This window comes from Oculina patagonica, chromosome 10 (assembly GCF_052425735.1).
Source record: "Oculina patagonica isolate OP01 chromosome 10, crgOcupat, whole genome shotgun sequence".
Lineage (NCBI taxonomy): Eukaryota > Metazoa > Cnidaria > Anthozoa > Scleractinia > Oculinidae > Oculina > Oculina patagonica.
The window spans coordinates 15,558,675-15,580,217 of record NC_135767.1 but is presented as its reverse complement, the minus strand read 5'-3'; the positions used below and the strand labels follow the sequence as shown (position 1 = coordinate 15,580,217).

Genomic DNA, 21,543 nt, shown 5'->3' with positions numbered 1-21,543 from the left:
ATTTTTCTCGAGGAAAAAATGTTTTTGCGGCCCTTAAATCAAAGAGATGTCCAACCATGAATGGTATTAATTTAGTAAAACGCAAAGCAAGTCATTGAGCCGACTTTTTTACATTTTTAGACTCTAAACAAGTGTGTCATCGACTTTGTTGTGATTTTCACCGTTCGTGAAAAAATATAATTTAGCGTACGGTATTTGTTGTTGTTTAAATGCGTTTGTTTGTTTGTTTGTTTTTGCGGCCCTGAAATGAAAGGGACGTCCAACCATGAATGATATTATTTTAGTGAATCTCAAAGCAAGTCATTGAGCCGGATCTTCACATTTTTACACCCTAAACAAGTGTGTCAACGAGTTTGTTGTGATTTTTTCACCGGCCGCTAAAAATATAATCGTTGTAGGTGGTTCATTCGGCCGTTGTTCAAATGTTTTTTCTCGAAGAAAAAATATTTTTTTCGGCCCTTAAATCAAAAAGACGTCCAACCATAAAAGATATTATTTCGATGAATGTTATTGAGCCGAAAATTTCATATTTTTGGACTCTAAGCACAAGTGTCATCGACTTTGTTGTGATTTTCACCGTTCGCGAAAAAATATAATTTAGCGTGCGGTATTTGTTGTTGTTGTTTAAGCGATTGAATCCCATACTCTCGTAATTCAGTTTCGGCATGGAGCAATTTTTAAATTTATTTAACAACAAAAGTCTGGTACCATAACCAGAAAGCATGACATTCGGTCATTGGACAATGTCCTTCGTATAGATGAAAACCGCAACTAGGTAAAGGTTCTACAATTGTCTCTTTCAACACGTCGTATTTCGGACATCCGTACAGTTCTAAATTCACGCTAGGAATGTTCAGTTTGTTCAACAAGTCTCTTTCTACGTGTCCTCCCTTGTAAGCCACCACGGTTCTCTCGGGGGTTTTGGTCTCCTCGTACAAATCCCACATCACCTCCTCCACCCTGTCATACTCGTAGGCCTTTTCTTCCTTTCTGGGTTGATACGTCAGTCCGTGCACGTTGTATTTGACGTAAGACACGGTTTTTCTGTCTCTGGAAGATAAGTTGCACCACGACATTCTCATGTAGAAAGCATGGCGTCCGAACTTTTCTTGCCAAGTGTAATAACCCAACTCGCGTACTCGAAACGTCTTCTCCACAAAGTAACCTTCCAAGTCCAAGATCATGCACACGTTTTCCGGAGTCATGCCAGAGCCAACTGCACTCTGATGCTTGACGTAGAAAATATATGAAAATGTTTAAACTGTAAATCTCAATGATCCAAATTAGGATATTGTTTCTGGGAAATGCATCTCAGATACAGTTGATTTCTCAGCATTTTCTCTTCATCCGAGTCGTACTTCACGCCAGCCAATTCCGGGGGAAGAATAATTTTCCCTTCTCCATCCACCCAAAACTTTTGCTCTTGACACTGTTTGACCAATGACTCGTCCAAGGGAAGATCACCAATCCAATCCTTGACCGGGGGTGGGTAGTGTTGTACTTTGAAGGCGGGTCTCCCATCCAGAATTCGTTGCGGTCTATCCACCACGTCTTGTCCTCTTCTGGGGTATCCAAATTCGTCCCTAGAGTCCAGTCCAGACCTTCTCGAGTAGAGGGGATCCTCGTTTCCCACATATTCCTTTCCTTCCAGCCAGGCTTTGATCTTGCCAAACGGAAGACTGTCTGCCCATTGGAAGAACCGGCATTTACCCTTTCTGCACTTGAGGTAGATCCTGTCCGGGTTGCTCTCTGATTTCGACATGCTCAGAATGAGACTCTCGTTGCAGTAACATTTCATCTTATCCGTGTTCCAATAATAGTAAGCCGGTAACTGTTGATTGACCGCCACCACGTACTGGTCAATGTGGGCGCTACCGGTGCAAATGAAACAGATGGTGCCTTCGCTCGTGTGGGGGCAAAAGTAGAACTCCCATCCCCCGTCCGTCATTCTCTTGGTCAGCGGTTCTTTGTGGACGGGGCAAACCGGGTCGCGCTCCGTGTCGACAAAGGTCTGTTGCAGGAACTGGTCGGGGTCGAAAATTTCACCCTCCTCCAACACTTCCTCTTTCAACTCCATCTTCTTCTTTGTAGGATGTCTCTTTTTACGGGGGACTTTGGGTTTCTTGGGGTTTCCAGTCCCTCTCCTCTGTCGCTTTTTTTGGGGTTCTGCTACGTCCATGGTGCTCTCGATGCTCCAACTGAGGACTAACAGGAGACAACACGGTGCTTTTATACTTTACTCTCGGATGACGTCAATACGCACGAACCAACCAGAGAGGTAACACGTGACCTCTTCCGACCAACCGGCAATGACCCAGGTGACGTCATCCAACGTATAAAAAGAGCTGCGCGTCCATTTGTCGACTCAGTTGTAGCGATGGAAAGCACAGAGAGCGATTTCAGCCAAACTCAACCTCAAACCCCACAAGTCAACGGTGTCTTTGTACAAGGAGATCCCAAGGACTGGGAACCATTGCCTTACTATAGGGATCTAAAAAGGGGCGATTATCAATCGGACGAAGATTACCTATTGGAGCGCGCGAAACGTGGCATGGAAGCCGGCTACACGTTTATGCAGTGTCAAGAGCATTGGTTTTGTGATCTGGAGAGTGCATTACACAAAGGTTCGGCCGAAGCAAGCCAAGAGCAGTGACATGGGTACGAGAAAAAACTGGATGGACCTGGAACAACGACTCTTCTACACCAATTGTACAAAGCTAGAAAAAAAGATCCAGACCGACACGGGAATGAGTACGTTGTCGTTAGACTATCCCACCACCATACCCGAAAACATTCCAAGGAGAGTCTATGTCTTCGAGGACATGGTGAAAGAGCGCGGGTGTGCCAAAAACCGCGTCACCGAAAGTGAATGGCTCAAAGAGAACCCTCACTGGAAGGGAGCCGTCCTAACGACCCTCAAAGACATTGGGCACGGTTATCTCTGGGATAGACATTGGAATGAATTTGTCTACGTGCCATTGCAGCGAGCCTTTTTCTTCGTGACGTCTCGCAAACCGCCGCCCATTGGCAACGGCGTCTCGTTCTGGCTGAACGCGAACGTCTGCGACTTTGACGACCGGAGTGGTTTAGAAGATCTCATCGCCCCGTTGAGAGCGAGTGTAGCCCTAAGCCAGACATTGTCTGCTTACTTGAAACAACCCATCACGGTCGACGCAAACACGTACGAAGAACTGTGCAACCAACTGGCAACTCAAGTAAAATTGCAACGCCTAGAAAGCAATCGCTGGCAAGAAATAGCGGATAGATTGTTAGACAGAGATCTCTGCAACCGTTGCGCCATGGATAAAGACGAAGCTTACCTGGGCGACGACTACCAAAAAGCCAAACTGTGGAGACCTAGAAGTTGCGAAACATGTACAAAATCTTTTGATAACATATTTATTGATGCAGGCTATTTAAATTGACGTTGTATAAATAAAAGTTCATTTGTCATGGATCTGTATGGAAAGTGGGAGTGGTTGAAAAGATTGTGCGAGAAAGCGTATGCTGAATTTGGGAGGGGTATAGATATACCGGAAGATACGAATGACTCCCCATTGAGAGTGTTCGAAGCCACCCACATAGAACAAAACTATTTCAGATTGATACCGTTTATATTATGGTTGAGACATTTCAAAGATCCCGACGAGCTGTTTGCCTCCATTTACAAACTTCATCCGACCGCGATCGAAGAGGCAGCTCATAAATTACACGACACTTACATGAGGGTGGTCAGAGCATCGTCGACATGCCAAAGAAGATGAAGAAAAAGAAAAAGGATGAGAAGATACTTTCGGACTACCACGATCCCAGTCAACCGGGTAGCTTGGGTGGGATAGCAAGATTCGCCAAATCGCACAAGATATCCGTCGACACAGCCAAAAAAGTATTGGAGCGCGATTTGGGTTATACCCTTCACAAACCGCGCAGACGTCGTTTTGCCACGTTACCGGTCCTGGTGTTTAATGTCGACCAACAGTGGGTAGCCGATTTAGTGGAAACGCAACCGTTGTCCAAATACAACAAGGGTCACAGATATCTACTCAACGTGATCGACGTCTTGTCTAAATATGCTTGGGTGGAACCCCTAAAAGACAAGACGGGAAAAACGGTGTCGGGCGCCTTTGCCAAGATTTTGAAACGAGCCGATGGACGCAAACCTCAGAACCTACAGACCGACGACGGGAAAGAATTTTACAACAAGACGTTTGCCGCGTTGATGAAACGGGAAGGCATCCACCACTTTTCCACGGCCGGAGATACCAAAGCCAGCATCGTGGAACGCTTCAACCGCACTCTCAAGGAACGCATGTACCGATACTTTACCGCCAAGAACACGCTGAGCTACCTACCCGTACTCCAGGCCTTGGTGAAAGGGTACAACGGATCCCACCATCGTAGCATCGGCACCAACCCCGAGAAAGTGGATGCGAGCAACGAAGGAAAAGTGTGGGAACGTCTGTACGCGAAGAGATTGTCGTCGGGTAAAAGAGAACGAAAAACCCCGCTAAAAGTAGGAGAACGCGTGAGATTGAACAAGAAATTTCGCACGTTCGAGAAAGGGTATTTACCCGGCTGGACCGAAGAAGTGTTTGTGATACGAGAGGTGCGTCGGGGACCACCCGTCACGACTTACAAGATCCAAGAGTTGGACGACACCCCCCTTCGCGGTACGTTTTACAAGGAAGATCTACAAAAAGTCGCAGTGTCCGACGACGATGTCTTCAGGGTGGACAAGATCGTCAAACGAAAAGGAAATAAAGTCTTGGTGCACTGGAAAGGCTGGCCAGACAAGTACGACAGCTGGATCGAGAAGACGGCTCTAAAAAAATCATGAGCCACGAGGAAGGATTTTACGTCACGTTACCCAGTCACAGCAGCGGAACCGAGTTTCCAGAGAATAGAGCAAACTCTTTCAAGGTGCGATTACCTCACCCGCTACGATTGCAAGGAACCGGTTGGAAAGTGGGATTGAGTAGCATTTCCGTGCCAGATGCCAGCATCGACTTAACTCGCTTTAAGTCGTTCAAGTTTCCTCTCTTGAGTGCCCAGTGGATGCTCAAGCGCAAAGACCAGGAGGGTCGCGTGCAAAGCAAGTCGGTGACCACCGATCTGACGTTCCAGGACATTCTATATGACGACAACATCGTGGATGGCCTCAGTTTCATGAAAGCCCTGGTCTTCAAGTTCGATCAAGTCAAAGAATACAAGCGTATCGTGGGAGACTTGACCAAGTCGCCCGATAATGGAAAGCAGTGGGAATATACGTTCAAGTGGGAAGGTGAAGAACTAGTCCTCGACAACTCGAACTTGGACGTCTCGGAAGTGAAAACTGAAGGCGTCCCATATTACATGTCTTTCAACGAGGATTTGGCCTTTGACATGGGATGGGTAAAAAAGGACGAGAAAGAAAACGTGTTTCTCGGGCCGAACCTGAAGCCGGAATGCCACCACGCTACGATACCCGATCCCATAGACGTGGATGATTTTGGAGAGGGCAAGAAAAATTTCTGGGTTGTTGAGAATGGACAGCTTTTCTTGAGTTGCTATTGTAACTGGCGCTTTGTGAAACTCAACAGAGCCTTCCAAAAAGTGATTGGAGACGCATCGCGTACGCTTTTCGTTTACTCAGATGTGGGTGGTAGTTCCGTAGTGGGAAATCAAGTCACGGATCTGTTGCGGGAAATTCACTTTCAACGTGAAGGAAAAGGTATCAAGTACTTTGAACCTCTCCACATACAATATATTCCACTCCGCAACCAGATTGTGGACATTATTGAAACGCAAGTGAGCGAGACTACAGGTAAACTGGTGGATTTTGGCGAAGGCAACACGATCGTGACCTTACATATCAAGCGAACATGAGAGGCGGTGCCCTGACGCGTTTCACACCGGATCCTCCACCTCAAGAGGGGAACGGATTTTTGGCCGACATCGTGAGAGAGTCTCTGGGTGGAGCCGTGAGAGGATTTAAGAGTGGGCGCGGCGTCGCGGACCGCATTCGTAAAGCGGGTCAAGGAGCCAAGAGTGGTCCTAAACGAGTCGTGAAACGCAAACTGAAAAACGTCATAGAACGAAACGTCAAGAGAAAACTGAACGACATCTTTGCCGAAAAATGAATCCCGTTTACTCGCGATCGTCCAGACTGGTCCGATCCAAACGCGCCCCCGTCAGACAGCGGGGAGAAGGATTCTCACTGGCACTTTTGAACCAGGCCTTGTTGGGACAAAAGAGGCGACGACGAAAAGTACAAAAGGGCGGGTGGATAGGTCCCGAGGTCAGAAAGCCTCCTGGCTACGACTGGATACAGACCTTACGGAAGCGCCGTGGAAGAAGGAAGAGAAGACGATGACCGAAACCATCTCGAGCGCCTACCCGCAGTCGAGACGCGAGGCCAATCCTCGATTGGATCTATTCGCCGTACCACCGACAGACGTCAGCGTCTCGTCGTATCGGATGGTCCCCGTTCAGACCTACACCACAGGCATCAATCCGGTGGAGTTTCAGATCGACCCCCAAGAAGATTACATCGATCTCAGCCGTAGCTTTTTCGAGGTAGAATTGCAACTGAAGAAAGACAACGATGAGAACGTGGCAGCTGCCGACAAGCTGTGGCCCGTCAACAATCTAGCCCATTCTCTGTTCAAGCAAATCAGCGTGCGTCTCAACGGTACTCTCATCAGTCCCCAGACGGACACGTACCATTACAGAGCCTTCTTGGAAACGTTGCTGAATTACGACAGACGTGATGGAGAAACCATCTTGAAACCTCAAGGATGGTACAATCATATCGATTTCCCAGCCACGTGGACGGACAATAACACGAACACTGCAGCCAACGCTGGAGCTGGACACGCAGACTATGTAGCCCTGACCGCCAATCACAAGGAGGCTCTCAAGAACTCTAAAGCAGAACAAGCCAATTACACGGAAGGCAAGCGACACGTGTTGCGTTTCAAACCCCTCATCGAAGTGTTTCATCTGAGCAAGTTGTTGGTACCCAGAGTGCAGATAGGAATACAGATGTACTTCAATTCTCCCGACGTGTTCTTGAACGGAGTGGGTCTGGCAGGAAAGTTGACGGCCGAGGAAGTCAAAGTTCGAATGTACCTGTGTCAAGTGCGTCTCAATCCCACGACGTACAGGAGACTGATGGATGAGATGACCACCAAGAGTCAAGTGGTGAGTTACCCGACCGTGAGAAGCGAGATTCGGACCTTCAACATGCAGGGAGATCAACGACGGTACGAATGCACCAACTTGTTCCAAGGAAGAATTCCCAACCGCGTGATCGTGGGTATGGTACTGTCCACAGCCTTCACCGGGAACGTGGTCAACGATCCCTTCTGTTTTCAGAAGTTTGGAATGAGCAGCATAAAACAACTCGTGGGAGGAGAAGAGTATCCTTACGAGACGCTAGAGTTGGTCCACAACGATGGCACCAAAGATCTCAGAGGGTACCACCGTTTCTTGCAAGCCACCGGATGTCTGTGCAAGCAGCAAGGAAACATGGTGAGAGGTGACGATTGGGGACAAGGAAAGAATTGCACGTTGTTCGTGTTCGACAACGTGGCCAATGGATGCGTGGACAGTTACAGGATGAACCCCAAGCAAGCCGGAAATCTACTAATAGAGCTGAACTTTGGAGCCAACCCAGCTGTGAACTTGACCATCATCGTGTACGGAGAGTTTGAGAATCTCTTGGAGATAGACAAGAACAAAGCCGTGTTGTACGACGTGTACCAGCGTTAGTGATGGAAAAAGTGACTTTGAATAACGTGCAGTTGGATCAGCTGGCCAGACATCACCCTTCGTTGAAACCTTACTTTTACGGGACGGTGGCCTGCGATCGATTACCTCGAAAACCATTCAAGACGGAAGCCCGCGGGTACATCGTCAACACCGATCCCCACTACATGCGCGGTCGGCATTGGATCGCTCTGTGGACGAATGGAAACGTGTGCGAAGTGTTGGACAGTTACGCCTTACCCCTGGAGGTGTACCAGACGGCGCAACCGTTGCAAGATTGGTTGGACGCTCATTGGAAGTACGTGGAGCGCAACGGACAGAGTCTACAATCGTTGTACAGTCAGAGCTGCGGCGATTACGCGTTGATGTATCTCATCGATAGGGCCGAAGGACGTAGCATGAGTCAATTCGAAGCGAGATTCAAGAAACACGATTACGTGTACAATGATCATAAAGTTGGGCAAATGTTGAAGCAATTGATCTCGAAGGAAAGGTCGTGGCACAAAATTTGTAAGATGGAATACCATCAGGATTGTGAACCGTCTCTCTGCGGTGTAAGACACTTGTTGTTGTGAGATGACAAATAAAAACGTTGAAATGAATAAGGTGTGTGTCGTCTGTCGCTCGGGAGATCGGGATTCGTTGCAGACTTTTTTTCTGCAACATGCTTATATCATTGCTCGTTTTTTGACGAATGTCATTTCGCCATGGAGCGCGGTGAAGCCTTTAGCTTTCGGATGCCCTCTAGCATTTTGATCGTGGGCCCCTCTAGCTGCGGAAAGACTTGTTTTACCGAGTCGGTACTTTTGAATCACTCAAAAGAGTTGTTTAGTACACCCCCTGAGACCATTCATTACTGTTTTGGGGCTTGGCAAGACGGTTTCGCGAACATGAAAAAGCGAGGCGTGAAATTTCACGAAGGGATTCCCGAAGAAGTAGATTTGACCAAATGGTTTCCCCGCGGAGGGGTGATGGTATTGGACGATCTGATGGAAGAAGGAGGAAACGACAAGAGAGTATTGGATCTGTTCACCAAACTTTCCCACCACAGGAACATCACCGTCCTGTACTTGTGTCAAGACATGTTTCCGCCGGGAAAATACGCCAAGAGCATTTCTCGAAATGCGCATTACATCGTGGCTTTCAAGAACCCTCGCGATCAATTGGGCATGAGGAATTTACTGTTACAAGCGTTTCCCTCCCGATGGCAAGATGTGATGGACGTCTACACCAAGACGACGGAAAGACCCTTTGGTTACATGGTATTGGATCTACACCCTGCCAGTGGCGACGACAGACGGATTTTTAGCCACCTCTTAAAAGGCGAGGGATGCATGAGATGTTACAGATTCGTTCGAGATGTTCGTACGTAACGATCACGTGTGGCTCGCGTTCTTGGACCTGTGCAGTCGTCATTTCGAGCGTATGAGAGAAGAGGACATGGACTACGACGCCATGCAAACCGTGCTACATTTGGCCAAAAAGCGACAGATGTGGAAATTCGTGAGAGAATATAACGAGACTTACTTCAGCGAATTGATCCAGACACTAGAAGAGAGAGCTAGAAAAACATGTCAAGACATTCGCCAGCAGGAGTAGGAACCAGTCCTAGTGCCATTCCGATCGTCAACGTCAACCGAGGGGGATTGGAACAGACATTGGATCGAATCGACCCCATAGTCCTAAGACGGTACTTGGATCAATTACCGTCTCCTGCAGTGGGTACGGGGACTTTGAGACCTTCTTCCTCGAGGTCTAACGTACCTGCAGGTCAAGGAACGCTAACGGGTGGTCCACACCAATTGAATCAAGACGACATGCAACGTCAATTGCAAATGCTGTTAAATGATCAACGTCAAGTGGCGGCTGGACGTCGCATCGCAGGCATCACCACGACAAACACCATCACTACGACCTATAAAGACGGGGGACGACCGACCGTTCGTCGTACCTCGACGAGAGTGAGCCATTAAAGATGTCCCTACTAAACGGTTCGAAGACGAACTTGGATCCAGACCTGTTACACAGATTGGACGGATTGTATAACTTTTACCACAAAAAGTGGTGGTGTCATCGTCAAATGTTTTACCATTTTAAGTGGTGTCATGCTTCATTGAATGCTTTGGCTTTGTTCATCGTGGCAGCGGGTGTCATTGCGGGTTCCCTTACAGAAAATAGTGTTATTGTGGCATGCCTAACTTCAGCTGGGACTGTCGTCAAGGGCTGGAACGATTTCAAGAAATATTCGTTCAAAGTGGACGTATGTCGTTTTGCCTACACCAGCTACGACAAGACGTTGATCGAATTGAGAACGTACGCGCGCGGTCTTCCGATGAACGAACTAGAAGGATTCTTGATCAAGATGCAAACTCTAGATGACACGATCACCGATTTCACGCCGCCCGTGGCCGACAAGTACGTGCAAGCGTACGAACGACAACACGATAAATCCGAAGGTACCCCCGTCTGAAGTGACAGTTATGGTAGGATGGGAAGAACGAAACGTAAGGCCAGAAGAAAGAGGCAGCGAGGTGGGGCTCTCGCGAGACGTAAACATCGTTTGGTGGACAAGATAGCCGAGGGGGCCAGCATGTTTCTCTCGGGTCCTTCACCCACATTCTTCACGTTGGGTGGTAAATTGGCCAGTCAAGGATTTAAAGGGATAATGGATAATGTAAATCATTATAGACGTAGACCGCGACGACGATAGGGCCATGAGGAGAAAGAAACGTGTGACGCAAAGGCGGAGACGTGCTGGCAGGAGAAGAATAGGACAGAAGGGTGGTATTTTACCCTTAGCAGCCTTGATACCAGCTTTGATCGCGGGTGGAAAAGCAATCGCTTTGGGTGCTGCATCGGGTGCTGCAGGTTGGGGTGCAAAGAAAGCCTTGGATGCAGCCACTCGAAAGAAAAAGAGATAAAAACACTATAAGAGGATGGGGGCATTGGGCGTCACCGGTAGTTACAACAGACTGCATTCTGTGACAAGATGGTGCGAGGAAGAAAGATAATAAGGAGAAGACGAAAACAACCTAAAAGAGGACCCGTGTGGAGAGGAGAGGGTTTATTGGACATACTCAAGTTTGCCGGCAAGTTAGGTTATAAATTGGGAAAGGACAAACGCTATAAGAGGATGGGGGCAAAGGGCGTCACCGGTAGTTACAACCGACGTCCAGCCCCGTGGGAAGTATGAATCGATTACGTCGACAGCGTCCGTTCTTGGAGAGCATTCTGAGAGAAGCCAATCGGTTCAAGCGAGAAGAGATGTTACAGCACGCCAACGCCGATCAGATCAACGCCGTGAGTGAGATGGTATTGAATTTGCTCAAGAACCGCATTCCGCTCAGTCCACCGATCACCGCCAAGCTGCGACGATATAAGAAGGTCTTGCGCGAACTGGGTAAGCGCAGAAACTCGTTGAAGAGAAGGCGAGAAGGTCTCCTGTCACAGAAGGGTAGCGGGTTTTGGAAAGGACTGCAACAGATCTACCAAGCATGTCTCTGCAAAACACCCTCCAGACAATGATGAAGATGTTACGCGAATCGGCGGACAGAGAAGCAGAGTGGGAAAAAAGAGCAGACCACTGGCACGAAGCCTACGCCCGCGTCAATCATGACTATTTGGCTTTAAAATACGACGCAGAGTGCGAAGATTGCATTCGAGAGAGGCAAGAGACTCCGGAAGGAAAGACCCTAGTACTGTGCAAGGAGTGTAGCGACAAGTGTACATCGAGAAGCGACTTGAAAAGGCGCATAGACAAGTTAGAAGAGGAAGTTCGTTACTGGCAAGGGTGTTACGAAAGCTTGTTGGAAGAATACTTCAAAGATGACCGAGGAAGTCGTGATGGTTCCCGCTAAAGACTTGAATCGTTTGGTGCAATATTACAAAGGCGAAATCACGGACAATGCATTGTTGAACAAAGCGGCTCGCATAGCAGCCGAAAGTCACTTGCTGTTAAAAGATAAATCCGTTCCCGACGGTATCGCCGTGGCACGAGTGAAACCTCTCGCTCGCGAACGGGCTCGTTTGACCAAACGGATACGTCAATTTCCCATGGGAGGAGTAACAGCCAGACGGCCGGGCGAAGAAGCGGAGGAGGAGGAGGAGGAGGAGTTGGAGAATGTAGGTTTGGTGACGGGACCCGTGGAGACCATGTTGAAACAACTCATAAAAGGGAGTGCCAAGAAATCACCTCCCACAGTCACCCCGAAGGCGACAAAGAAAGCAAAATCGGCACCTGCGGGCAAACCGACATTGGCAGAGAGATTCAAGAGTTTAGAAGAGAAACTAAAGACGAGGAAAAAGCCAGCTGTGCGAAAAACGGAAGCCGAGAAACTGAAACCATTACCCGGTTGGGAAGATTGGGCCAAAGGCAAAAAGTTGAGACGAAAATTGGAGTATGACGAAGACCAAGAAGAAGAGGACTGAAAAAAAGACGACACGGCGACGACAACGCGGACGTGGGATCGACATTCAGAAGTGGCTCGGGAAGACTGGAATCGAATTTCACTGGCCCGGTTATCAGTACATGGGTCCCGGAACCAAATTGGCAAAGCGATTGAAACGCGGGGACCCGGGCATCAATCGATTAGACAAGATCGCCAAACAGCACGACATCGATTACAGTCACGCCAAGAATCTAAGGGACAAGTGGAAAGCCGACGAGAAAATGATTAAAGCCATCAACAAATTACCTGGAAGTAAAACCATGACGGAACGCATTGTCAAACGAATCATGCAAGCCAAGAAAAAGTTGAAACTTTAATGTTGTGTAACGTTAAACACAATAAAGAACAGGTTGAACGTTTACATGTTGTCGTATGTGCATTCGATCACCGACTTGAGCAAACAAACAAAACTCTCTTACTCGTTCCCAGTACACCCGAGAAAGGGGGATACCCCCATCCCCCTCTCTCTCACGTGATTTTTTAAAAAATAGCTTTACAAGCGTGCGTTTTCTCTGAATCGCCGACCCAAATTCTTAGAAAAAGCAATATAGACTCAACTGCGCATGCGTGTAGTGCAAAATGTTTAGTTTCAGATACCACAAGGAAAGCCTATATACCTTTGGGGTCTTCATAAGAGGGGTAACTCATTATTTAGTGCAAGTGTATCGCATAGACTAATCTGCGCATGCGTTTAGTGCACAGTATTTAGTTTTAGATACCACAAGGATAGCCTGGCCGTTTGTGAACCATATATAAAGGATGGTCGGCTTGCTAACTCTGTGAGTGAATCGCGTAGACTACTCTGCGCATGCGTTAAGTGCCAAGTATCGAGTTTCAGATACCACAAGGACAGTATGGCCGTTTGCGAACCATATATAAAGGATGGTCAGCTTGCTAACTCTGTGAGTGAATCGCGTAGACTCAACTGCGCATGCGTTTAGTGCCAAGTATTTAGTTTCAGATACCACAAGGGCAGCATGGCCGTTTGTGAACCATATATAAAGGATGGTCGGCTTGCTAACTCTGTGAGTGAATCGCGTAGACTACTCTGCGCATGCGTTAAGTGCCAAGTATTTAGTTTCAGATACCACAAGGACAGCATGGCAGTTTGCGAGGATGGTGGTCTTGCTAAGATAGGGCGCGGGATTACTCGGGTCCCGCAGACGTCCCGCGTGTCAACTCGGTTCCAGGCCTCGCGCGGCCAATGATGACGTAATAAACGGCCATTGAACGCTGATTGGTGGTCCGAGTGATGACGTCACAGCCTCAAAAATTTGAACTACTTATTTGTCACGTGACCCGATCCCTGTAACGTGATTGGTCATCTGCTATAATCCCTGCACTGTGATTGGTATTCTGCTAAACAGCTGTGCCTTACTACTATAGTACGGGAGTCGATGAACAGAAATAAATCAACTGTTCAACATTTGCTTCAAGGCTAAAATTCACCGTTGTTTGGCCAAACAAACAAAGAAAACAGGCCCCAAAGTTAACGTAATTATGAGAAATAACTAAGTCGATGGTTTAACTGAAGTCCAGCACTGGAAGGAGTCAAGAATTGTGGTTTTATTTCGGTTCATCGAACTAACCGAATGGTTTGACGACCGACGATCGAGCGACTCGAACCTTGGAGGTGAAAGTGAATTATTTTTCTGTTAAAAGAAGTTTGACTCGGCATTCTGGACGAATATCTTGTCCAGTTGAGGAGCTGTGAATACTTCTGAAGTGCTGCAAAGCCTAGAATGGAGTGAAGTTGCGCCAATTCATATACTTCTTTGAAAGGTCAGCCGCTTCGATAATTTCTTTCACAGACTATTTTTGAATGTGTAGCGGGCTCTGTAAACATCTTACTCGCTTGTTTTAAAATTTGCAAATATTTGTTTAGTCTTAACCTGGTTTTTGTCAGCTGTGACATTAAAATTTGGCACAATTATTAGTTGTTATTTTTGCATTGCTTATTTTAGCGCCGTGAATATTGATTGCCGTGTCTACGACAACTGTCTGTGTCTCCATCGAGTTATAGAAACACAATTTTTAACCAATCAGCGCACGTATTTACTTTGTGCTATTTTCTAAACAGTTTTAGCGCTGAAAATAGAATTTGTTAATAAAAATGGGCAATTATTTTTAAGTTTCAAATAAAAATTTTAGTCGTTCAAAAATCTGTTACAATCCGTGGCATAGTCCCTTTAATCTATGGGTTTGAATTTGTTAGTCTTACGGTTTTAATTACGTATTTAAAATTTACATCTGGCATGCTTCAAAGCAGTCTGTAAATGTTTATTGACCCCTTTATTATCCTGATTATTTTGCTTCTCATTGCACCAGAATGTATCCCATGGCTTTGATGTATTTTTCTCCATTATCTGGGTCATATTTTGCTGCATTTCCACACGTGAGGTAAATATCAGGGTTTCCTCCTGTACCAAACCCGATCCTTGAGTTGCAATTGTCACAATTGCTTTGTTTGTTTGCAACAATACCGATTCTTGCCTTGGAATATGTGCCGTTAGCATTGAATCCTTCTTTGTTACATTTGTACTGCAAAGAGGCCTCTGAACCAATCAGCGTCTTCCACGTGTTACGACCCAGTGAGGTGGCCCGGTATTGCCCGTCAGCGATCAGTAAGTACAGAGAGTTGGCCTGCTTGTTAATGACAATGAAGTTGATCTGTTGGCCGATCTTCATTCCGAGACAAATCTTGGAGAAGGATGTGTTCCAGTAGATCGGTAACTTGGTCTCTTTTGTATCAAACCCAGTCTCCCCTCCTTGAAGATTGTATTCATTTTTATCGCTCCAGTACTCCGAGCCATAATGAAAAGTGCTCTGAAAAAAGGAAAATTCCCCTTAGTCTTCATAATTATGTTATTTCAGAAATCAGGATTCTGCGCCATTAGAAAGGCTGACCATTAAGCTAAAATACCTAAAATCCTAAATCATGCGCAGTTATGCTCGATTCAGGTTGCTTTTGCTCCATAAATTGCAATTACATGAAAAAAGCGCATTTAGGAAGAAATTTGACATGTTCTCTTAAATGCCATACCTTGTCGCCGTCTGTCTTCATGACTGGCGTCCATCCCCCATCTCCACATCCGAAATCTCCAAAGTGACAGAAAACGGAAGTTGGTTTTGTGTCAAATTGGAGCGTAACCAGCTCACTCACCCTCGACCTGTTGAATATAAAAACATCTGTTACCAAGAGATAGTGTAGACAAAAAAAGAACCAAAAAAGTAACCAATAACCTCGACCATGGTCCATGTTTCAAATGCTTTATTTTTTTAAGGGTCTAACGTTTCGATCACTCCGGAGATTAGTTTTTATTGACGGCTTTCGAATCAACTGTTTCCTAACTTGCTTCATGTCAATGTTTTACAACACTGAAACTACCTTATTATAGGAAATTAACGCTTCATGAAATTAACGCGAATTTCAAAAATTCGCGTTAATTTAAGTCGCGTTAATTTTTGTAAACGTTAATTTCCGCACCGTTAATTAAGTGGAGCGTTAATTTCCATGACCTTAATTTCCATTATTTTGGCCCCAATTTTGTCGAAACAGTCCACACGTCTTGACTCTTAGGAAAAGGCATAATTTCATCAGGGTGGAAATCTGCCGGATCACTAAAACTGTGAAGAACGTACGCTCGAGGCGGTCAGATTCCTTTGTGTTGAAGTAAACTTGTTCCTGTTGTCTCAACAAGTTCTTTTCTCCTTTGTGTTGTCGCGTTAATTTCCTTCATTTTGAAATGTTACCCCCTCTTTCGCGTTAATTTCCTTAATTGGGAAGCAATTTTTTCTTCAATTCGCGTTAATTTAAGTCGCGTTAATTTCAAATACCTTTTAATTAACACAAGCGTTAATTTCCTATAATAAGGTAATCACTCAAGTACCCCAGCTATAAGAAGCACGGATTTGCTCTTTTCTATTTGTTGACACCTTTTTCAACGCTAGATGTGGAAAAAACATGTTCGTCATTTTTAAGTAACAAATTCATTAACGACATTTTAACTAACTTTCTGATATCAATGACCTCAACGTTTCTTGACTTACTTGTTTTCTTCATACAGTTCCTTGCAAGACTTTGCAGCTGGAAGAGCTAGAACAAAAAATATATGTTAGCTTCTTTAGAACAGAGTAGTCATTGCCACCTCGCTATAAATTCGGCTATAAAATGGAGATGAGGGAAATTGATTTTCCTTGATCAAAATACCAGTTCAAAATACAATAATTTCCAGTTCAAAATACCTTCATGGCAGTTTGTTCCACTGAATCCAGCGTGACAGATACAACGAAAACCTTTACTAGTGAATCCAGCTTGACAGGTTCCATTGTTCAAACATGGGCTGCTGCTACAAAGATTCTGTAATGAGAGAAAAAAAAAAGGAATAAATCACTCCAATCCACTCCAATAGCCCCCACCCCTTTAAAGGTCTCAATAGACCTTCTAAGGCATATGTTTTTTTTTTCTTAAATGTTGTTTAATGAATTTGTATATATATATTAGAATGCCCCTAGAAATTTTAACCGTATACATTTAACTTTAAAGATTATGGTTTTACCATTTTATAGATGTCAAGTACCGAGCAGTAAAAGTTTATCTAAACTGCCAGTTTTTGGTCGGGCCTTAACAATCTCTTTGAAGATTATTTTTTAATGTAGCTTTGAAAATAAAATCACCTCAGTGCCAATGTAGGTAAAGCCTACTCGTGGTTTAAGATCTTCAGGGTGTAAAGAGTTATCCGAGTCACTCAGTTCGCATACTATTCTGTCGTTGATTGGTGGACCGGTGTTGATTGACACGCAGCGCCTCTCCATGACACATTGACCTCTGCAAGGATCACGTGTCTGACCCACTTGTAGAGAAAGGTTTTTGATCACGTGACCGTGAAGAGCATAGCCATATTTTTCAGTAGTAAATTTAACGTGTCGTCCACACGTGCCTGAAAATAAAATAATAATGCTATTAAAAGATAACATAAATATACGAAGACTTATTAACGGAGGCTGTTAGATTTACACTATGAAACTTCATTTTTTGGATGCATCATCTTTTATATGTAATTGTTTTATTTGTTCATTTTTTTTTCTACTATTATTATTGTTGTTTATCTTATAAGGAGGTGCAGTGGCCTAAAGTCGCGACTGACAAATACAGCATTTACTCCGCGAAAATAAAAAAAAAATGCTTGAACTGACAGACGTTTGAATTCTTCCATGATATGTTCGAACAACAATGCCCAGGATAAACCTTCTACTCATACTAACTTCATGCAAAAAAGTCGATATCTCGAAGAGATCATTGATTTTAGAATTAATTTTGCCCGCGATAACTCGAACCTTTTCCGATTTTCCTTGTAGGTTCGAGTTATCGGGACAGTAAATGTCCTCTTGCTACAAATATAACATTTCAGTACGCTCATTGTGGGCTATAATTGTCATTAAGAGTGACCGGTTGAACAGTTCAGTAATTGTAAATACGCTCTCATCACGTCAGCCTAGTAGCTTCACCATTATACCCTATTAATTGTTGATGAGAATGGTCTTGTAATTGTGTCGTAATTCACCATATAAATGCAAGGGAAAACGCACGTAAACGTCGACTTGAGCATCATGTGAATAATAAACATTTTTTTTCTTCCAAGCATCTGTTCGTGGTTCTTTTTGAAAGTGACGGAGGCGCTGCGAGAAGCAAAAAACTAAAAAAAAACTAAAGTATATGTGCACATAATTTAAGATATTTCGGGACACTGTTTAAGCAGTCACTTCATGTAGCAACTTCTAATAGAGCAACAAAATTTCAATATCGTATCGCGACTGAGAACGATAAACTTAATCCCAATAGTTTTCCCTTTTCTTTTTAACTGTAGACAAATATTTGTTTCAAAATTTTAGGTACCTTGTAAGAGATTTTCTGAGTAGTGTTTCCTTTTTAGATAAGCTATTAAAAGTTGTGCTGGTTGCTTTGGGTATTAAGAAAAAAATACAATAAACACGCAACAGATTAAAACAGAAAGCACTGTAACAATATTTCGTGTGCCACCTGCTAACAATAATTATGATGCCTCTCAACGTTAGCTCGGAAACTAATATTTATCGGAATTCCAACCTTTTACCTAACTTTGTCTTTTTTGTACTCTTTTAATGAAAGCTACGAAAGTTGGATATTTTTATTTGTGTCTAAAGGAGAAAGAAAAAATAAAACAGAAAACGCTATATAAAACCAGAAAATCTTCTCCAAACTGAAAAACAACCTTTTTAGAATGCAAATCATGAGACAACCTTTCGACACGCAAACCTTCGGGATGGCTTAAAATTGTTTAAACACTTTGCAATGGAAACAGATTTTAAAAGGTGATCATTTCAGCTCTTCGTAATAAAGTGGCAAAGTTTTTTGTTTGCTTTTTGTTATAAAATTTAAATACCCAAAGTTTGACAGTTTTTAAATTCATTTTCAACGGATGTTCATTAAAGGTTTCTTTGAACGCATTTTGTGATATAACTTTAGTTTAATGAAATAGCAAATGAGTCAGGAGACAGTTTTTCTTACATATGGTTATGTACGTAGTCACTTTGACTTATTTCCTATTCAGATCTAGTATCAAATAGCCAACCTTTACGAAAAGCAGCCAACGTGTAGGAGTGTTAATGAGACTCAGGAACTTGATACCCACTAGCACCAAGTTACAATTGTTTAAAGCTGCCATTCTACCCTATTTAACTTACTCTCACCTTGTCTGGCATTTTTGCCGTGCGAGTGATAGAAGAAAATTAGAGCGCATACAAGAAAGGGCACTCAGAGCCATTTTCTGCGACAAATCGTCAAGTTATGACAAATTACTAGTTATGGCCAACCTATGCACTCTACAAAATAGAAGGTTACAGGACCTAGCTACTCTTATGTACAAGGTTAAGCATAACATCTGTCCTAAGTATGTTGCTGACTTATTTCAGAGGTCTGAGACGAAGTATGCCTTACGCAACAAAGAATTTGTTATCCCTAGATTTAATACAGTCACATATGGCAAACATACGATCAGATACGTTGGGCCTAAGATATGGAACATAATACCAAAGGACATTAGGAGTTTACCAACACTGTCATCTTTTAAGAAAAACATTCGTAAGCTAGATTTAGATATTTTAATGAATGATAATTGCTGCGCTAATTGTATTCTATGTAGTTCTTAATGTAAGTTCTTAGCTTGTATTTTAACTGTACATATTGAAAATATTTTATCTTGTATTTTAACTTGTATATCTAACTTGATTTGATAAAAGGTGTCTCCCGAAATTTGACATGAAACCGTAGTTCTGAAGCCCTATTTCTGTAACGAACGCTGAATGAGGGCTAATTTTAGCTCAAGTTTAACGTAAGGTACTCTAGTTTATGTGTTTTTTAACCAAAAAGACTGCATATACGGCATTTTGTTTAAATCAAGAATTCTATCAATTTAATTAAGAGTGTTTACAACTTGAAATGTGAGTCAAAATTAATACCAAGATAGACATAAGAAAACACTCGGCGGAGAGCTGAACTGTAGCTTTCTTAAAGCATGCACGTCTCAAATAAACTGAACTAAAGCATTCTACATCGACATTCGATTCAACTTTAAGCAAATCAGGCAAAATATCTGAGGAAGCGGGCATGTGTTATCTCAATTGTCAACTCCATTGTCGCGGCCGGAAATGCACACGATCGCATCGCCTCCCACTAGCGAATCACAGAGAACTATGAACTATGAGTGTTAGCTAGGCGGAGAACGCCTAAAATTGAGGGAAAAAGAAAACTATGTACTCACATCAGCGCTTGAAGCGATTCCTTGGCTATCCACTGCGACATGTTTCTTTTAGAAATAACCGACAATGTCCCGGATGTATTTGAATATCGCCGAGCGCATAACGCCCGCTCCCCAAACTTCAACAGTAAAAAACTAAGTCTTTAGCCACGGTAAAGTTCAAGCCAAATATCGTTATGACCGCCTTCAAATCAGCCCGTATAGTCTAGTTCCGAGTCCTAATTGATGTGGCTAAAGACCTTTGCTGTCTAAAGCAAGCTCAACATTATCTGTACCTGGCAAAACGAGCCGACCGGTTATCTGTGTTTAACCGCCTAAAGCTCGGTTTGAGGTACGATAACAGCCGACGCACAACTTGCAAATCGTAAGACTTTCACCTTCACGGGACTTAATGATGTCCTCCGGCAAACTTCCTTTAGACAGCAGAATGGAAAGCTATAGATCACAACTGTTCTACTAGTTAGCGCGCGCAACTAGAATTCAAATGAAAGAGAGGGGTTGGAGTAAGAGACTGGGCTAGACTAACCACAAGTAATTCTAGGGGGAGGGAGACGGGGGGGGGGGGGGAGACAGGGAGGGAGAACAAAAAGTAAGATTGCATTCACTACATTAGACAGGGCGACATTTCATTGGAAGAAAGCCGAACAATTCTCCGTATCCTCAAAAAAAAAAAAAAAAAAAAATGAAACCCCATACATTCCTTATCAGCCCGTTAGCCACCTTTTATCAAATCAAGGTAGATATATTGTAAACATTTTAACCAATTTTAACCGATTTTAGCATTTATTAGGATATTTCGATTTTGTTATTTTTCTTTTACTTTAAAGTGTCCCCATTTAGTGGTTTTATTACTGCTATTTTAGTTTTTGACACTCAAATAAAGGTTTTTTTTTTTTTTTTTTTTTTTTATTGAAATGTTATATAAAAATATTTAAAAAGAAGCAAACAAAAAGTGTTACAAAAGAACTAAACTAGTTTTCTAACTGACTACTTTAAGTGCAGCGTATTTTGATATTAACTGAAAAAGTTATAAAACAACCACAAAAAGCAGGGATGGCCGCGCATGAACAACAAAAGGAATATAACTTACCTTGGGTTTCGTCAGTGATCAGATTAAAAGCAAGGAATAGAATGGGCCAAATGAAAACAGAAAACATGGTAAAAGGAAATTATTCCCGCGTGAGTCTGACAAACTTGTTAACAAGTTGGCTGCAAACGTGAAGCTCTTGAGAGCAAACTGAGAACTTTGAATTAATTTTTTTTTTGTGCCAATAAATTATTTTAATGTCAGTTTTAGCCAATGAGAGAGGTTTATTTGATGACAACTCACAGCAGCTATTAGTCTATGAGTGGAACATTAGTAATTGCTCGTTCGTTTTGCATTTTGTTGTTGACATCTGAAAATTGGCAGGAGTTAAACAAGAAAGAAACTTCTGCTTCTTATTATTAATCGAACTTTATGACCAAGAAATCGAATGTGGCTTTTTGGTTGTCGACAGCTTAATTCGAAAGCTAGTGTTATCTTTTCGTAGGAGTTAAACAAGAAATAA

The 21,543-nt window shown here is 43.7% G+C and overlaps 3 protein-coding genes across 4 annotated transcripts; 2 read left to right on the top strand and 1 right to left on the bottom strand.

Annotated features, from left to right (window-relative positions):
* Positions 1-5,650: 5,650 nt before the first annotated feature.
* On the top strand, positions 5,651-7,881 carry LOC144628157 (uncharacterized protein F54H12.2-like). The gene has a single exon (XM_078486219.1). It carries the CDS (start codon positions 6,349-6,351, stop codon positions 7,750-7,752), a length of 1,404 nt encoding a protein of 467 aa, XP_078342345.1. The 5' UTR covers positions 5,651-6,348; the 3' UTR covers positions 7,753-7,881.
* An 8-nt stretch (positions 7,882-7,889) lies between these two features.
* Positions 7,890-9,555, top strand: LOC144628158 (uncharacterized). The gene has a single exon (XM_078486220.1). The coding sequence runs from the start codon at positions 8,457-8,459 to the stop codon at positions 9,120-9,122; it is 666 nt and encodes a 221-aa protein (XP_078342346.1). The 5' UTR covers positions 7,890-8,456; the 3' UTR covers positions 9,123-9,555.
* A 4,718-nt stretch (positions 9,556-14,273) lies between these two features.
* Positions 14,274-21,241, bottom strand: LOC144629082 (putative skeletal organic matrix protein 5). Of its 2 annotated transcripts, none has more exons than XM_078487268.1 (6): positions 21,084-21,241; positions 16,875-17,137; positions 16,443-16,557; positions 16,248-16,293; positions 15,241-15,367; positions 14,274-15,023 (listed from the first exon to the last, which is right to left on the bottom strand). In XM_078487268.1, the coding sequence occupies exons 1-6, from the start codon at positions 21,148-21,150 to the stop codon at positions 14,514-14,516; spliced, it is 1,128 nt and encodes a 375-aa protein (XP_078343394.1). In that variant the 5' UTR covers positions 21,151-21,241; the 3' UTR covers positions 14,274-14,513. The 2 variants fall into 2 exon arrangements, with proteins under 2 accessions (XP_078343394.1, XP_078343395.1); XM_078487269.1 differs by having other exon boundaries at positions 16,248-16,284.
* Positions 21,242-21,543: the final 302 nt, after the last annotated feature.

Coding starts and splice junctions, on each gene's coding strand:
- LOC144628157 (XM_078486219.1), top strand. CDS start 6,349: ATGACCGAAACCATCTCGAGCGCCTACCCGCAGTCGAGACGCGAGGCC.
- LOC144628158 (XM_078486220.1), top strand. CDS start 8,457: ATGGAGCGCGGTGAAGCCTTTAGCTTTCGGATGCCCTCTAGCATTTTG.
- LOC144629082 (XM_078487268.1), bottom strand. CDS start 21,150: ATGTTTTCTGTTTTCATTTGGCCCATTCTATTCCTTGCTTTTAATCTG. Junction 15,368..16,247: donor GAACTGTATGAAGAAAACAA/GTAAGTCAAGAA, acceptor TATATTCAACAG/GTCGAGGGTGAGTGAGCTGG. Junction 15,024..15,240: donor TGAAGACAGACGGCGACAAG/GTATGGCATTTA, acceptor TCCTTTTTTCAG/AGCACTTTTCATTATGGCTC.